Source organism: Jaculus jaculus, chromosome 12 (genome assembly GCF_020740685.1).
Source record: "Jaculus jaculus isolate mJacJac1 chromosome 12, mJacJac1.mat.Y.cur, whole genome shotgun sequence".
Classification (NCBI taxonomy): Eukaryota; Metazoa; Chordata; class Mammalia; order Rodentia; family Dipodidae; genus Jaculus; species Jaculus jaculus.
In genome coordinates, this window is record NC_059113.1 from 28137030 (window position 1) to 28154637 (window position 17608).

Below are 17608 nucleotides of genomic sequence, written 5' to 3' on the forward strand. Positions count from 1 at the left end.
TCGTAGAAAGCACCTTCAGGGCTGGAGAGATGGCTCAGCAGTTAAGGCACTTGCCTACAAACCCTAAGGACCCAGGTTTGACTCTCCAGAACCCATATAAGCCAGAGGTACATGATGGCATCTGGAGTATTTTGCATCAGCAGGAGGCCCTAAAGTGCCCATTCTCTCCCTCCCTTTCTCTCCCTCCCTTTCTCTCTCTCTCTCTTGCTCTCTCTATAATAAATAAAAATTAAAATAGTACTTTAAAAAGAAAGTACATCCAAAGAAGAGACATTCACAGATAATTTGTCTATTATAGTAAACTGTCATGTAAAATCCATCTTTACTGAAGTCCAGGTTGTTAATTTAACACACACTTTAAAATATCTATGACATAGCATGGACTTGCCTTTGTGTACCCTGGGCCTACCCACCAACATTTGTCTTTCCTTTGCAGAACAATGCACTCTCTAGAGGCATGCAAGGTTCCAGCCCAGCTTCATCAGACCCTCACCAAACCAGATGGAGGCCGGGTGAACTGAGCAGTGGCTTGAGTCACCTAAATGGACTGTGGACAGTATTTGCACTGGAAGAAATAAGGGGTTTTGAAAAAAATACCTGCTAAGCTAAGCTTCCACTGACTAATTCTACATGGCTCTCACTTTGGGTAAAGCGAATTTGACTCATGGCCAAGAAAAACTACACAGAAAGATACCTACCAACAAACTCCCTCATGTTTATACTTTGAAAGCTGTAGGGTTACTGCAGGTTTCATTGTCTCTCCTGGGGACAGGCTAACCGGAAATTTGCAGTCCAACAAACTAAAATCCAAAATCCAATAATGCATGTGGTTTCCCTGAAAAACACCAAAGACTCAGGGGCCAGCAGGATATTATGTACAAGATCCAGGGTTTAATCCGCAGCACCAAAAGTAAAGGCAAGTGTGTTTTTCACCTGCATTATAATCCTAAATTGCTCTTCACAAAAGCTGTTTGCATGAAATTAACAACAAAAAGCAAGAAGGAAAGAAAGAGAATCATCTGTCACATTGAAAACCTGTAAGGAGGAGAGTTAGCTCAGTGAAAAGAGCTTTCCTAACAAGTACAAGGCCCTGGGCTCTGCCTTCAACACCAGAACACAAGTCATGGAGTAAAAGTTACTAAAGAGAACGCTTCCACATATTTCAAATAAAACTTCATAAGTATATCAATGAAAGTAAATTTGGCTGTTATGAAATCCATGCAACTGTGGCTATCTGTAAGATAACCGATTTCAAACAAGTTTGGAAGTTATACTTGGCTTGGGGAACTGATTCCTCATTTTGAATATTAAATAAACATTTCTAAAAGTTTTTCTAAATAGATTTTGTATAAAAGCCAGATTGAAGAGTACCTGACAGTCTTTGGCTAAGAAATCAACCCCAAGGGTCTTCTAAGCTTCTGAGGATTCACAGTGTGGGCCCACCTTGTGCAAATCCTACACTGGTAACAACCCTATCCAGGCATCCAGAACCTTCCAAATATCTGCCTTAGGGAAGTTATTGAGAACCACTCTAGTTCTCAACAATTACTTCTCTGATTATCTGTTTCATTAATGACACATATGAACATTTAATTGTTTTAAAATTACTGTTATATATTCTTTTTCTTTCCAAATGCACAATAAAGCCCATGTTTCTTATTTTTTTTTTTCCTCTGTGTCCTTCACAGTATATACTCCACAGAAATGGGCTGATTGGTGGATTATGGGAGGCACTAGAAATCAGGAAATAATCCAAAACAGAGTAGAAACCCTCCCTGAATTAACACTACACAGCTAATCATGCCCCCTCAGACAAAACCAGGAAGATTGTATTTAAGCCCTTTAACAATTCTGAAAAATGGACAGGCCAGTGATTATAGCTCCAATTCTAATTGAAGCAATTAAATTTTAGAGTTCAAAATAACATCGTAAAATGAATGTGCAGCAAATCTAGGAACAGAACCCCCCTTTCTAGCTCTGAGTTGGTAAATGTTGTTGCCTGTGAAAACTCACTAGGAACTCAGACAGAGCACATATGAAAACAAAGCTAACTTAGCACCTGTCGTTGTTTGACAGGCTGAAGACTGGCTACTAGTTGTGCCTAGTAGTCTAATCTCAGCTTTTTTTTTTTGTCTTTTCTTGATTTTTTTTTATGACATGTCTATATACAAGGTTGGCCTCAAACTCCCTGTATAACCAAGAATGACCTTGAAGTTATGACCTTCTTGCCTCTACCTCCCAAGAGCTGAAATTACAGGAGTGTACCACCATGTCTGATTTATGATCTTAACTTCTGTTTCTGCTATTGGGCTTAGTGAGTAATAATCACCTTGAAATTCAGGACTACCTGAGACATGGGATCTTACTCAGTAATAGGTAGAAAAGCTCATCCTTGATTAGACCAGGCTATAAATCCCACTCTGATGTCCTTGTGTGGTTATTTGAATGAGATGTCTCCCACACCCTGATGTGTGTTGACTGCTTGGCCCCTAGCTGGTGGCAATTATTTGCTGATGGAGGTATGTTGGTGAGGGCAGGCTTTGGAGTGTTATAGTCCAGTTTCCCCCTGGCCAGAGCTCACCTCACTCTCTTGTTGCTCTCTGCTGTCTCTGTGGCAAGATGTGATACCAAGCCTCTGTGCTACCATCCTTTCTCTGCCATGGTGACACATCCCCTCAAGACTGTAAGCTAAAATAAACCCTTTCCTCCCCTCCCAACAGCTGCGCTTTGTCATGTGGTATGTCCCAGCAACTTGAAGTTAATTGCAATACCTTCTCAGGAGGGGGTGGAGCACACAGAGATACACAAGAAAGAAAGCCAGATACAGATGGGGCAAGCCTGTTGAGAGGCAATTGCAAACCAAGGACTGTGAGAGCTTCCACAGCCAAGAGAGAAGCATGCAGCAGGCTCTCACCCAGTCCTCCAGGAAGAGGCTTCCATAGCCCTAGACTGAAAGGAACATGAGCCCATTGAAAGCTTTATACTCTAGAATTACCTCTGACTTTTGTTTTCCTGGAGCCATGGCTCATGCTAACCCTAACTCCACATTCCCAGGAGCCTTTCCCATCTTCCTTGCTTGGCTCACTCACAGCCTCCAAAAATTATCTCACTCTGACTCTGCCCAGGAAACCTAGCCTGTCTTGTGTACCAGAGCCAGTTATGGTCTTGTGTCTATGGAAGTATAGATCACATGGCTTATTTCCCCACTAGATCCTGACTCCTGCTGGGGGGACTCCCTGCCCCTCAGCATTTATGTATACTTACAAGCCACCTCCAGGAGTGACATGGGAAAGTAGGGTGCAGACCCAGGGAAGACTTTCTTTGATTTTGTTTTCTGTCTTCCCAGCCAGCCCTCTGCCACTTACCAGCTGTGTGACTCAAGCAAAGTTATTTAATATCTTTGTTTCAGCTAGTTTCCCTATGGAGCAGGAGTTGTATCCTTCTCCACCTTACACAAGGGTTGTGAAGATCAACTATCCTAAGGCAGGTAAGGTGCTTAGAGCACATGTGGGAAGCAACTGGTAAATGCCAGAGCAATAGTGCCCACTGGCTCGGGACTGAGACGCAACAGGATTGGATGCACCTTTGAGACATGTGCATGTGAGACAGAAGTTGGGGTGGAAAGAGCAGCATCACAATGCCAGGCCTAACCAGTGTAGACAAGTCGTGGGTACGTCTTCATCCTTATTTTCACATCAGTAATAAGGAAGGTCCAGACAATGACATTTGTGCTGAGCCTGGATTCTAAGATGGCCAGGGGTCTGAGAAAACTACACAGGTCCTTGAGCTATGCCGAATGTTTGACTCCTCAGCAATACATATCAATATATTCCTCACCCTACTAACCAATACCAAGTTTCTCCCCTCTAGAGGAAGATTTATTAACTCCATATAAAATTTCTGTTTACTTGATAATGATTGGCAAGTTTATTATATTTTCTAAAATCAAAAACAAAATGAATTTAAATCACACTTTTATTGAAGGTGCTATTTCCCAAGTGGATATTTTTTCAAAGCATGTGACCCATGGAGAGAAGATGATGAAAGGTCAGCAGGGAGAACAGAGTCACGGTGGATGTGATCATCTCTACAGTCCTCATTCACTCTAACCTACGGGGGCCCACTGAAAATCTCTCCAAGGCAATCAACTGTGACAATTTATTTCATATTTAATTTGACTCTGTGTCCTCAAGGGGAAAATTTCTTGTTCTAAATTTTAGCAAAATAAAATAAAGAAGGAAGGAGATCCAAATGAGGATTCTAAAGAGCAGAGCAGATGAAGGGATTTAAAAACCTGGAAAAGCCAGAACAGGAACATAAATGAATTTAGGTTAAAAAAAAAAAAACATGAAAACAGCACCGCCACCATAAAGGTCAAAGGATCCAGTAAGAAATGACAAGAGTAGGCTCTGGAAAAAGCAGTAGGCACAGCTCTTCATCTCAAAATGCATGTGAAGCTGCAAATCATTCCCAGAGGGCAATGAGATGGGTGGGCAAGTGCCTGCACAGTCAGTAGGAACAAAAAAATGAGGACTTCTCTATCACACCCTACACAGCTCAGGGTCCATTGTGGAAGAGGTGGCGGAAAGAACGTAAGAGCCAAAGGAAGGGTACCACCCCTTACAATGCAACTATCTGGAGAGAAATTGGCCTCAATATCTGTGCTAGTTTGAATAGATGGCCTCCAATATATTCAGTGTTTTATTACTTTGTAGTTTGTATCTGCAGCCACCTGGCTGGATGCACTGTCACTAGGTGGATTTTATGATGTGGTGGTGGGTTTCGGATTTCAATCTAAAGATATGCAATGTGTGCCTAACTACAGCTCCTGAAGTATGCTGTGCTGTGTGGCTTTGGCTTTTGGCTTGTGCTTCTCACTCTGTGTGTTTGGTCCTGTGAAAACAGGCCATCTTTTTCTGCCATTATGAAACATCCCCTGGATCTGTAAGCTTCAAAAAATCCCTCCCTCCATAACTGTGCCTGGTCTGGAAGTTCACCTCAGTGAACCTGAAGCTGTCTGCTACAATATCCATGACCTCACACACAGTGCCCAGCAACACCTACACAAGATGCTCATAAGAGGTGAAAAAGATGATGACATCAAAATAAAAGAGAGACTAATGGAGAGAGGGATGGGATAGGATGGACAGCAGAATTACGAAGGAGAAAGTTGGGGGAGGAATATCATGGCTTATTGTCTGTAAGTATAGAAGTTGTCATATATATATATATATATATATATATATATATATATATATATATATATATATATAAACAAAAAATGAAAACAACATGCTAAGCATATGTGTATGGTCCCATATGAACCCACACACTCCATGACACTGTAATTGCCATTTTTCAGGCTTAGAGAAATGAACAGAGACTATTCAGTGAAAGTAAGCCTAGGCTATTTATCTGGAGCTTATTACACCAAGAAAGCAGCATTTGCCACATCCACTTAGGGATGACTTGTGGGCAGGAAAAGAAGGACAGCTTTATGGTTGAACACATGGGAGCCTGATGGTCAGTGACTGGCCTGGGGACGTAAAAGGAGTGCCAGCTACTTTGAGATTCCGCATCATAGTTCAGAGGTATTTTCTTGGCTTTCTTAGCTTGATCCTAAGTTGAAAGCAGGGATGAAGTTTGGGGATGCTGTAACTAATCAGGTAGTCTATCTGCAGGTCTACTGTGACAAGGGTCAATGTTCGGCTCCCTGGATCATTACAGGACAGAGTAAAACTGACTTTCAGTATGCTGCCCTCCTGGCCTTGGTACTACAGACCAGGGATTTCCAATCTTTTGGTTTCGGGTCATGCTGTATGAATAATTGTGGTGAATCATACATTAAATATAGTGTAGTAGACAGTAGAGACAATGGATGATTCTCCAGACTAGGCATTACCAGTGGGAAGTCAGAGTTCTATTTCTGCATATGGTCTGGCAGGTCCATTTCTATATGCTCTAGCTCATTCCTTTGGAGTAAGTCTGTACAAAACAAAGTTGGTCCAAATAATTACCAGCCTCTACCCTCAGAGGCCCAGAGAGAGACTGAGAGGGCTTCTGCACTATATATACCCAGTATATGAAAATGCATTACGGAACAGAAGCCTGTGAAGTGTGCACACAGTGTAACAGAAACAACCATCTCTTTCAGAAAGTGGGATTATCTTGTTGCTTACACTGTTTACTGATTTGATTTCATACTATGATAAATAAGTTATGAAAAATGATTTGATAAATAAATCATTTGTAGATAAAAGTTTTCAGAACCTAAGATGCATGAGAGGGAAAAGTTTTCAAAGGGGTATTAAGTACAGAAGACTTGAAAATGCTTCTTGCTCTCAAATCCAAATGCCGCCCCCTACCACCTTCTATGAGCTGTATCCAAGGTTACCGCAGGAAGGGAGCCTGAGTGGAGTAATCATAGATGTGTTCAGAGTGGCAAGAATCGTGTCCTTGAGGCTATGTAGACAAAGTCAGCTTGATGTCTTCTGTTCCATTCCTGTTTCAAGGCCTCAGAGGTCTAGGAACTCACATATAAATTCAATATTCATGATTAAAATATAACTCAACATAAAATAAGCTGTATCCTGATAACTGCTGATCAAATAGGCCTTGAAATTCACTGTCTCCTGACCCACAAGGTAGAATACTAAATGCCTCTTGAAGATCTAGGCACCACTGCTGAATAATTTCAAGGAGTAAAAAAACTAGTTCTGGGGCTGGGGAGGTGGTTCAAGTGGTATATGCACAAAGCCCTGCGTTAAATCCCCATCACCACAGAAAACAATGGGCGTGGTAGTGTGTACTTGTACTAGCGCTGGAGAGGTGGAGGCAGGAGAACGAGAAGTTCAAAGTCATCCTCAGCTACATAGGGAGGTGAGGCCATCCTGGGAAGCATGAAGCCCTGTTTGTTTAAAAAAAACCACAAAAACACAAATTCTAATTCTGTTCTATGTGATAATAAATCCTCAATTATTGAGAAGCATGATTCCAATGTAGCTTCAGGTTTCTAAAATTACACAAAAGCCAGGCAAGGCTAACTCATCTAGGAATTCCCAAGTGTTTCTGACAGAAATGTACCTATAACACTGATACCCTCTCCCTCGCTCTGCCTCCCTGCTCCATCTGATAAACTGCATCCACGTTCCAGCACTGCAGCAAATGCCACCCCTTCAGCAACACCTTTCCTAGTTGGATCTCCTGGTATAACTCACCTTTGTCTCCATGGGTCCCTGTACAGACACAATAAATGCATCTTGGGATAAAAGCTATGTCTTATACAATGTTAATCTCCCTTGTTAGGCTATATATTTCTTTTAGGCAAGTCTGTCTTATTTATTTATCTGTTTCCTTGTCATGCCACATCAACAGTGTACCTAAGAGTCACCATTTCATGTAGTAGTCACAAAAAAAAAAAAAAAAACAGGAAGGAAAGTATCATGATAGTCCAATTAGGGAAACTGAGGCTCCAAGAGATCAATATTTGCCCAAGGTGCTGGAGTTAAGAGCCGACAGAACTTGATTCAGTCCCAGCTCAGTGGTTCACAAGCTCTGCATGCCATGGTTTGTTTCAAACAAGCTGGGAGCTGCCTGACACAGCAGTAAAGACAGAGCCAAGCTCCCGGAGTGGTCTACGTGCCAGCAGCTCATTGAGGGATACTAGGAGGCACGCTTGGAATCGGTTTTGAATGCCAGTCCTGCTCACCACCTTGGGTCACACAGAGACTTCTTGATCCATTCAGTTTCTCCTGTGAAAAATACTGAAGTCCTCATTATAGAATGCCTCTTCCATGATCACATAACATATTAACTTTTTATAATTTGTATTTATTTGTTTATTTATTTATTTGAGAGAGCAAGAGAGGGAAAGAGGCAGACAGAGAGAGAGAGAGACAATGGGCACAGCAGGGCCTCCAGTCACTGCAAATGAACTTCAGACGCATGCACCACTTTCTGCAGCTGGTATACATGGGTCCTAGGGAATCGAACCTGGGTCCTTTGGCTTTGCAAGCAAACGCCTTAACCACTAAGTCATCTCTCCAGCCCCCACCCCACATTAACTTTTAACTAGAAAAGAGGACAGACACCTGTAGTTCAGTTGTTCATGAGAACAACTGACGGCCCAAGGCAGCAGTTCTACAGCAGCAGACAGCTCAGAACCCAGAGGGTAAGAAATGCAGGTTGAAGGCCATGTCACCAAGAAGGCCCTCTGAAGCTAGAAGGCACCCATGCTCCTCTCCCTGGGAAGAGCAGCTCCTGCCGAGAGAAGGGCAGTGTTTGCCTCATCAGGCTTTGCCTTGGCCTTGGCCTCAGCCTCAGAAGCCCTGTGTTCTGACTTTCTGCTCTGGGGATGACTTTCCAAGACGCAGTTGTGTTCCCAAGTGAATGCTCCTTCAGGGAGGGGAGCACCAGTTTGACGCTTCAGTATGTTTTTGGTTGTTGTTTGTTTGTTTTGTTTTTTGAAGAAGATGTGTAGAGTTTTTATTAAATATTGACAAGCCGACATTCTGTTGTACATATCAGGGGAAAAGTAAAATATGGAAAGAGCAAGGCATCAAACATTTCTGGCACTCTTGTCATTTTCCTAACACTGTGTCTTTTGATGGCCTTTGTCTCCAATCACCCGGCCTTGCTGCGTCCCAGCACCGCTGTGCATTCGCTCGCTACAGGGGTCCATGCAATATCATCAAAATGCCCTCCAGGACTGGAAAGTCCTATCAGGAAAGAAAACACAAACAGGACTTGTTCATTACATAATGCAGTCTGCAATATGTAATGAGAACTCTTTCAGCCTACGTGGCTTTGCTACTAATCTAGACATGGCTACAATTCCGACACCTGCAAATTTATAGCAAATAACTCAGGGAGAGCACATGGCACCACATACTCACATTTTCTGCTCGGAGCCTCTTGGCAGGACACCCACCGTCTCTGGGGTGAAGCATATAATACAGTCGGACTTTGCTTGCATGCTTCCGACTCTGGGGAGGAAAAGCAAGAGGAGAAACTGTAAAAGCAAAGCTATTTGAGAAAGAAAGAGAATAGGAAATCCTTTGATACATGGCCAGTGACCACAAATACATTTCAGTGGAAAACATTCTTGTGTGCTCCTGTGAGTTATGCAATGCAGAGTTTCCGATAAAGGGACTTGCCCAAATCCCAAAATCTAAATCCTTTCATGATAAGTAAAAACAGTAAAATCAAGACAGGCAAAAGCATTGAATTAGTGAGCTTAGAGTGGATCATTTGTTTAACTGTACTCAAAAGACTGGAAAGATGGTTTTGTGGTTAAAGGCACTTGCTGGGCTGGAGAGATGGCTTAGCAGTTAAGCGCTTGCCTGTGAAGCCTAAGGACCCTGGTTCAAGGCTCGATTCCCCAGGACCCACATTAGCCAGATGCACAAGGGGGCGCACGCATCTGGAGTTCGTTTGCAGTGGCTGGAGGCCCTGGCACACCCATTCTCTCTCTCTCACTCTCACTCTCTCTCTCTCTCTCTCTCTCTCTCTCTCTCTCTTGCTCTCAAATAAATAAATAAACAAAAAAAGTTTTTTTAAAAAGGCACTTGCTTACAATGCTTGCCGGCCTGGGTTCAATTCCCCAGGACCCTCATAAGGTCAGATGCACAATGTAATGCACACATGTAGAATTCATCTTCAGCAGTAAGAGATCCTGTTGCGTTCAGACTCTTTCTGTGTATCTGTGTGTCTCTCTTCCACTTTCAAATAAATAAATATTAAAAAAAAAAAAAAAAAAGAGAGGAAACAAGATCAGCTACAATGAAGAGAAACAGCAGGGTGCTTTCTCGCTTCTGCTGCCAGAGCTAAGAATCTGGTTCTAGGGCCTCTCTGGATGCCGGACATGCACAGCTCCCCCACTGCCCAGCCCCCGCCCCCCACCACCGGGCCTCCCAGGGAAGCCTTTTCTTCTGATTCTCTCCAACCAATCTTTTAACAGCCTATCAAAAGGGAGTCTCAGAAGTCAGTATATGTAAGCCTGGGGCTGACCCAAACCCAAGCTCCCCCGACAAGCTTGCAGCTGCAGGTGAACAGGGAGGCCCCTCAGTGTGCCCTGCTAGATACAGTGACTGGCCCAAGGCCAGCAAGGAGAACTCGCCCCTTTGGGTGCCTTTTTCCCCTATTCTTTTTTCTCAGTTGAAAGCAGCCCACTCAGACCTGAATATTGTCCATTCTCATAAAAGCAGGACAGTGACATTTGTTGGAAAACAGTGACAAAGAGTCTGAGTTGCCTGCTTAGTAACAGTGGGCAATTATTGCCTGCAATGTGTTTCTATTCTAAACGAGTCTAATCTTCTCCAAGTACACAGTGAATATCGTGCTGTTTCTTAGGCTGTGTTGAGGATAGAATGAAACAATTGCATCTGACATACCGTGAGTTGTACAATGTTTACCATTACTTCTCACCATTGACTACACCAGTTCTTGACGCTGAATGTAATGCTGCCTCATTCCAATCCTCTTTCCCTTGTCTTCCCTTGGAGATGTCCTTCTCAAGGACTCTCCCCACTTGGCCTTGCCCCACAGCTGAGCTCTAACCAGCCTCTCAGATGATGGCTCACATTTGGATTAGCCACACGGGCAAAGTGCTTTTCAGAAGAGACACAGCAACTTGCCTGTTGTTTACAGGATACTCTCTAAATCCTTGTAGCGGATTTTCCTCGTGCATCCCTTCTTAAATTCCTTTGTCCTGCCCGAAGCAAGAAGGCTGCTTCTAAAGAGTCCCTAGACACTTTTAAAGACCTTCAAATGTGTTGAAAAGCATTAGCAGAGCATGGGAAGTGTTTACAAATGATTGTACACATATTGTTAACACGGTGGCTATTTCTAGGATCTATAGGAGATTTTAATTTATGTTCTTTGGGGTATTTTCTTGCCTGGAAAATGGATAGGATGGAGAGCTAGAGACCTATGAGGACACATGTCAGATGATTCAACATACTTCTGAGAAACACACAGCACAAAGTCAGATTTTTTGTTGTAAATATGCTAGTTACCAAAGTTGGTATGATTGGAGGTAAAGGAGAGTGATAATATTCAAAATGCTGCCATAGGCAGGCATAACATTTCAAAATCTGCAAGAAGGCTGATCACAGACTGGAGCCCTGGCGGGTAGAACAGCACGCGCAGAGGGTCACTAGTGAACAGACACGGGGGTGGTGACTGCTTGTGCACACAATGGCCCTAGTCTGCCTTGTTACCACGGATGAACTTCTGACCACAGGCCTGTATCAGCATGCTTCAGTGAAGCCCTGACACCCACAGGAATAAATAATAAAACTAGAAATCTCATAATGCCTCCTACCTTGTAGCTCTTGTGTGCATACTTTCTTTGTCTGTCTCTTCCCATGCCTCCCTCTCTTTCCATCTCTCTCTGTCTCTGTATCTCTCCTCTCTCTAGGTCCATGTCTATATCTCTTTGTCTTTCCATCTGTCTCAGTCTCTCAAACCGTCCATTTTTCTGTCAGTCCATCAGTCTGCCTGTCTCTTGGTATGTCGTCTGCCTTTCTGTCTGCCTATCTGTCTCTGTCTCTCAGTCAGTTGGTCTCTCTCTCTCTCTCTCTCTCTCTCTCTCTCTCTCTTTCCATCACTGTGTGTGTCTGTCTTTCTATAACATTTTGTTTCTTTTGCAAAGGTAAATTTCATCAAGTTATTTAACTGCAGTTTGACAAAACTAACAAAAAACCCATACGCTAAAACAAAAAGACAAATAAAAGGTAAGCCCTTCTCTGAAGTCATTAGTGGTGAGAAACGCTGGTTAGCATTTGAGGCTTATTAGCAAGTGTGATGTCTAAAGATCTGATTTTTTCATTTAGCTCCCCACTCTGGCTGCCCTCTTAGATGTAAGGTCTGACTACACACACTGTAGGCCAGGCCCTGCTTCAGGTTATGCAGTAAGAGCTTTGGCAAATAGTGTGGACTCGGGGGCAAAAGATGGAGGTGTCCTAGCTCATCTGTCATGGGAACTGCACCTGCCAGGACTTCCCATAGCTTTCTCCAGCTGCCAGAGTCAGATCCCACACCTTCCTTGTCCCCAGCCGACCCCGGCATCCAGTAGCAGACAGCTAACTCAGTAGAAGGGGTATGGATTCCATTTCTAGTTATAGTTCAAAATCCAAAGTCACTTCCAAATATCATGGATTGAAAGGGAGAAAAGGATTTCCAATAAATTAAATTGTTCCTGGCAGCGGGGGTGGGGGGAGTAGAGACAAACCTGTCGCCAACCTGAATGTGCTGCAGCAGCACAAGCGAGTCCTCGCCTCCTCCTGGTCCCGGCCTCATCCTTCACAACGACTCTGAGTCACTAAGCGGAGTACTTCTAGTCCATTGGCTCCTCTAACCCACTTCCTTTCAGAAATTCTTTGAAATTTGGCACATTCCTGTCCATTTATTCTAACAAACAAATACAGCCTTCCCCTCACAAAGTCAAGATTAAATGGCTGCAAACATGTTCATAGCAGCACTACCTAATTTGAGCAATGAGAAGAAAAAGAACTGGGAGCAAGCTGCTCATTCAGCAACAGAAGAGTGGTTAGAGCAGCCACGGAGTGCCCTTAATGTTAGAGGGAGACCCAGAAAATGCACTTCCCTTAACAAATCCCAAATGAAAAATGTGAGGACCCAAACTGTCTGCATACAGTGACTATTATTGTACCAACATATCCACGTACATCAAGATGTCAAAGGGGAAAAGATTCATTAGGTGATATGGAGTGTGTTTTTCATTCATTTCTATGATAAATATAAATTTTCCTGAATGTGTGTATATATTATATATGTATTTAAAATCCGTCTCTCTCTCTCTCTTTCACACACACACACACACACACACACACACACACACACAGCAATGATTAAGCTATGAAAATTCCGCATTTTTATCCACAATTATTAAAAAGCATCTTTGGGGCTGGAGAGATGGCTTAGCAGTTAAGGCACATGCTTGCAAAGCCTAAAGACTCAGGTTTAATTTCTCCAGGACCCACATAAGCCAAATGCACAAGGTGGCACATGCATCTGGAGTTTGTTTGTAGAGATTGAAGGCCCTGTCATGCCCATTCTCTCTCTCTCTCTCTCTCTCTATATATATATATATACTTGTCTTTTTCTCTCCCTGCTTCTCAGATAAATAAAATAAATAAAAAAGTTTTTAAAAAATTCAAAAAGCATCACTGACCTGAAATGCTTTGAATGTGTACTGGTATAATTAATTAAACTTCCATCTATTCTTAATAGCTAATAAACAATTCAAATGTACTTTTTTTCAGTACAGTATGAGCTACCACAGATTTTGACCTTAATTTTGGTGTGAGAATATACTGTAGTAAACACGCATGCTGCCGATGGTGTGTTCACTGTTCAGCCTCTGTGTACGGACAGACTTTGGGGAAGGGGCAGCCAGCACCTCCAGAGGAGAACTGGTAGAAATACACATCTGAACTGGCTCATAAGCACCCCAAATATATCCAACAATGACAACAAATCTTCATTGTGCTTTCAAAGATTTATCATTACCTAAAATTTGCTCTGGGGGAAAAAAAAAAGGCAGACACACTACCAAGTGAAAGGACATTCAAGGAAATGTACCATTACTTTCAGAGGAAGGCATGACAAAAAATAACAGTCTCTTCCAAATGCACTGAGAGCCATTCCCAGGCTCTTTCTTGCATTCATATTTGCATTTTAAACAAAAGTCATTACTTTCACTCAAACCACATCCACTTAAGCTTCCCAGATAGGCCGGAAATTACCAACCCTTCCATTTTAATTAAAGCCTTCGCCCTGGATCCTAGGCATTGTGCTGGGTCAGACCTATCTGAAGATTAGTTTCTTTTGTTGAACAATCTCCTGACAGTCAAAGAAATTGTCTAAGGTGGAAATTCAAGCTGGCCTTCTCCTTGGGGGATGAAGAACAATACAATCCCCTACTTCACATGGATTGCTGTGAAATAAGAGGACAAAGCTCATGAAAATTAGAATGGATTTGTGTTTCACCTAACTAACCACATTCTACAATTGTGCATTCCTTTAAAAATTTTGCAAATTGAGGGCTCAACAGATAGCTTAGTGGCTAAGTCACTTGCCTGCAAAGCCAACTGTCCCAGGTTTGATTCCCCAAACCCACATGATGGTGGATGCATCTGGAGTTTAGCTGCAGTGGCTAGTGGGCCCTGAAGCACCCATTCTTTCTTCTCTCTCTCTCTCGCTCTCTCTCCCTCTCTCAAATAAGTAAATAAATAAATAAAATATTTTGAAAAACTTGCAAATTGATTTTTCTTCCAACAAGACAACTGATTTCTTCTCATCTTGTAAAATGTGGAGATAATAAAGCAAGGTTGTATTTTCATAATGCTTCCAGCAGTCTTCAAAGACTTTTCACACTTATCTTTTCATTTCATCCACAAATCTGAGTCGTGAGGCTGGCGGGAGATGTGTTATCTCAAATAAGCTTTACGTTCTGTTCCTGGTTTCCTAGACAAGTCTTCCACTGTATTCCTTCATCATAGCTACCTAATTATGCCTCTTCCAGAAGTAAGCTAAAATAAGCCACACTTCAAGAACAAGGGAGAGCCTAGAAGAGACTGATAATTGTAGAAGTGTGATTTTCACAGGTCACCACTTTTGGTGTTATTGAAGTCAGGTTCTCATTGCTGGCAGAAAACACCAGACCAAGAGCAGCTTGTGGGGGTAAAAAAAAGTTTACTTTGGCTTACAGACTTGGAGGGAAGCTCCATGATGGCAGAGGAAAATGATGGCATTTGCAAAAGGTGACATCATCTAGAAAACATCAGGTGGACAACAGCAACAGGAGAGTGTGCCAAATATTGGCAAGAGGAAACTGACTATCACACCCATAAGCCCACCCTGAACAATACACTGCCTCCAAGAGGTGCTATTTCCCAAATCTCCATCAGCTGATAACCCAGTACTCAGAACACTAAGAGCATGGTGGACACTAAGGTCAAACCACCACGGCAGTGCTTCAAGACAAGAACCAAGTCTAACTCACTGGGGTTCAAAATATGATTGGCTGGTGTGAGGCAAGAACTCTCAAAGAATGCAAGGAAGAAGCCAAGGGCATGTGCCCTAAACAGGTGCAGGACCAGCACGCCAGGAGGTAAGGTTCAATGTGGGAAAACTTAACGAAAGATTCTCTAATGCTTGGAGCTTCTTCTCAAGCTCTACATTTTCCCTTCTTCCCATGGAAGCAGTCTGGGTCCATAACATCCCCAAACTGAGGAACTATGAAAGATGGGCCAACTATCAATCTAGGAAGAGGAAGGCTTTACCATCACAGACAAGGCTAGAACTGCCCAGGCCCCAGTTACAGGTCTTCTACCTGTGGGCTACTGACAGGTGCTATAGCATGTCCTAGAGCTGAAATTGGGAAGAAAAACCCTAAAACGATTTAGGTCTGCTAAGAAAGGATGCAAAGTCAAGCCATATACAGCAAGTACATATGACAGGCTTTGCTAACCTTCTAGTTTGCCAGAGGTGAGTGGAAATACCACATGATATGAAGGAAGACTTCTTGCACTGCTGGACACCGGGATTTCATGCTGGCCAGGCAAGCACTCTACCAACATTCCCCTCCTCAAGGGCAGCTGTGGAAAAACTGACAGAGGATAAACCAAGCAATTCTCTGCAAAATATTGAGACATTGTAAATGGTATGCCTGCAGTGTTATTTAATGCAAGAGAATACGAGCTGAGGGTAGAAGCTGAAAAATGAGACCTGACAGCTGATTGAAATGATACTGTCCGAGTTAATAAAAGGAGGATATTAAAATGTCACAGCTTAATTTTGAAGACCTTCTGCAGCATTTGAAAATGAGAATCAATACTGCAGATCTGTGTAGAAGTTAAGATAGACACAATTTCTATGGCACAGAAATAGGGCAAAGAAGTCAAGAGGACAGGGTGCACACCAGTGATGGCAGTCAGAAGTTAGGCCAGGGTAGAGTGGGCCACTCTCCAAAAAATATGAAAGAGGGGGAGGATGAGGGAGAGAGAAAGACAGAAGAGTCAGAGGAGTAGGAAGAAGAGAGGGAAGAGATAAGAGGTGAAGAAGAAAATAGTGAAACTGAAGAACTTATATATGGAATAACAGAGTATATACATTATGGCATAAATAAATAGTGAATGAATGAATGAAATAGAAGTAAAAGTCCAAAAATACTAGAGAACTACTTAAGTATGTCTTAATTGGTGGTTATAAAACTTGTAAGCAACAAAGCAAAAGAAGCAAAACTAATAAATACAACTGTGAAACAAACATGATTGCTCTGGAATATCTACATGTAAGAGCAACCCTACAAAGCAGGAAAAGTAGATGCAACAGGTCAAAAGGAATCATTCAAAGCCACTGAGAAATAGTGTACTCTCACAATTGTGTATGGAAAAAAGCAATACTAGACAAAAAATATAAATGAAATTTTAGAAGCACAAATAATTGAAAAAAACTCAAAAATAAATTCATACAATTGCTACCTGACTATGTTTATATAAAGAAGTTCTTTTCACCCATCAAATTCACAAGAATTTGAAAAATATGCATAACCCCTCTTGGCCGAAAAAAAATCAGCACTTATACACAGTGAAGCAGCACATTGACTCATACAAGCTTCCTGGGAAGTTTTGCAATATATAACAAAAAGGAAAAACTCAAAAACACACCAATCTTTTAAAAATTTTTTTTAATAATTTTTTAAATTTATTTATTTGAGAGCAACAGACACAGAGAGAAAGATAGATAGAGGGAGAGAGAGAGAATGGGCGCGCCAGGGCCTCCAGCCTCTGCAAACGAACTCCAGACACGTGTGCCCCCTTGTGCATCTGGCTAACGTGGGACCTGGGGAACCAAGCCTCGAACTGGGGTCCTTAGGCTTCACAGGCAAGTGCTTAACCGCTAAGCCATCTCTCCAGCCCTAAAATTTCTTAGAGCAAGTGTGAGAGAGAATTGGTATGCCGGGGCCTCAGCCTACACCACCTAGTAGGCCTGTGTGATCTTGTGCTTGGCTCACCTTGGTGAGTCTGGCTTAAGTGGAATCTGTAGAATCGAAGATAGGTCATTAGGCTTCACAGGCAAGTGCCTTAACCACTAATCAATCTCTCTAACCCAACAATCTTACTTCTATGAATTTATTTCAAGGATCAGTTAAAGACACATATTGTTACTGAATTATAATCTAAACAAAAGGAAACCAAATGTTTTGAAATATTTATACAATAGATTTCCAAACAACTATTCGTATGCAAAATATTATTCAATGTGAAAATATGAAGGATACCCAACTCCTAAACAAAAACACATGTGTATCTATGCTCTAAATGTCAAAAGCCTCTGGAAAATCATATCCAGGGACTACCATTGTCTAAGTCAACTACAAGTGGCTTTGAATTTTCTTATAAATGTGTCTTTGAATTTTTAATTTTCTTGAGAGAACAAATCATTTAAATAATACAAGTGAAGGGATCACAACTTTCAAGTTTCATTGCAATACTGATAATATATCATTCTAATATTCCTTCCATGAAAAAAGTTTCAGAAAGGCCAAAACTTTGGTTCAACATCCCACATTGGATAACTT

The 17608-nt window shown here is 42.1% G+C and overlaps 1 protein-coding gene across 3 annotated transcripts in view; it reads right to left on the reverse strand.

The window, feature by feature from the left end:
- Zmat4 (zinc finger matrin-type 4) overlaps positions 1–17608 on the reverse strand; it is a 430717-nt gene that overhangs the window by 262492 nt on the left and 150617 nt on the right. For all 3 annotated transcript variants that reach the window (XM_045131372.1, XM_045131370.1, XR_006632928.1), the window contains exon 3: positions 8895–8984. In XM_045131372.1, coding sequence (XP_044987307.1) covers positions 8895–8984 — 90 coding nt within the window. The remainder of the gene's footprint in view (positions 1–8894; positions 8985–17608) is intronic.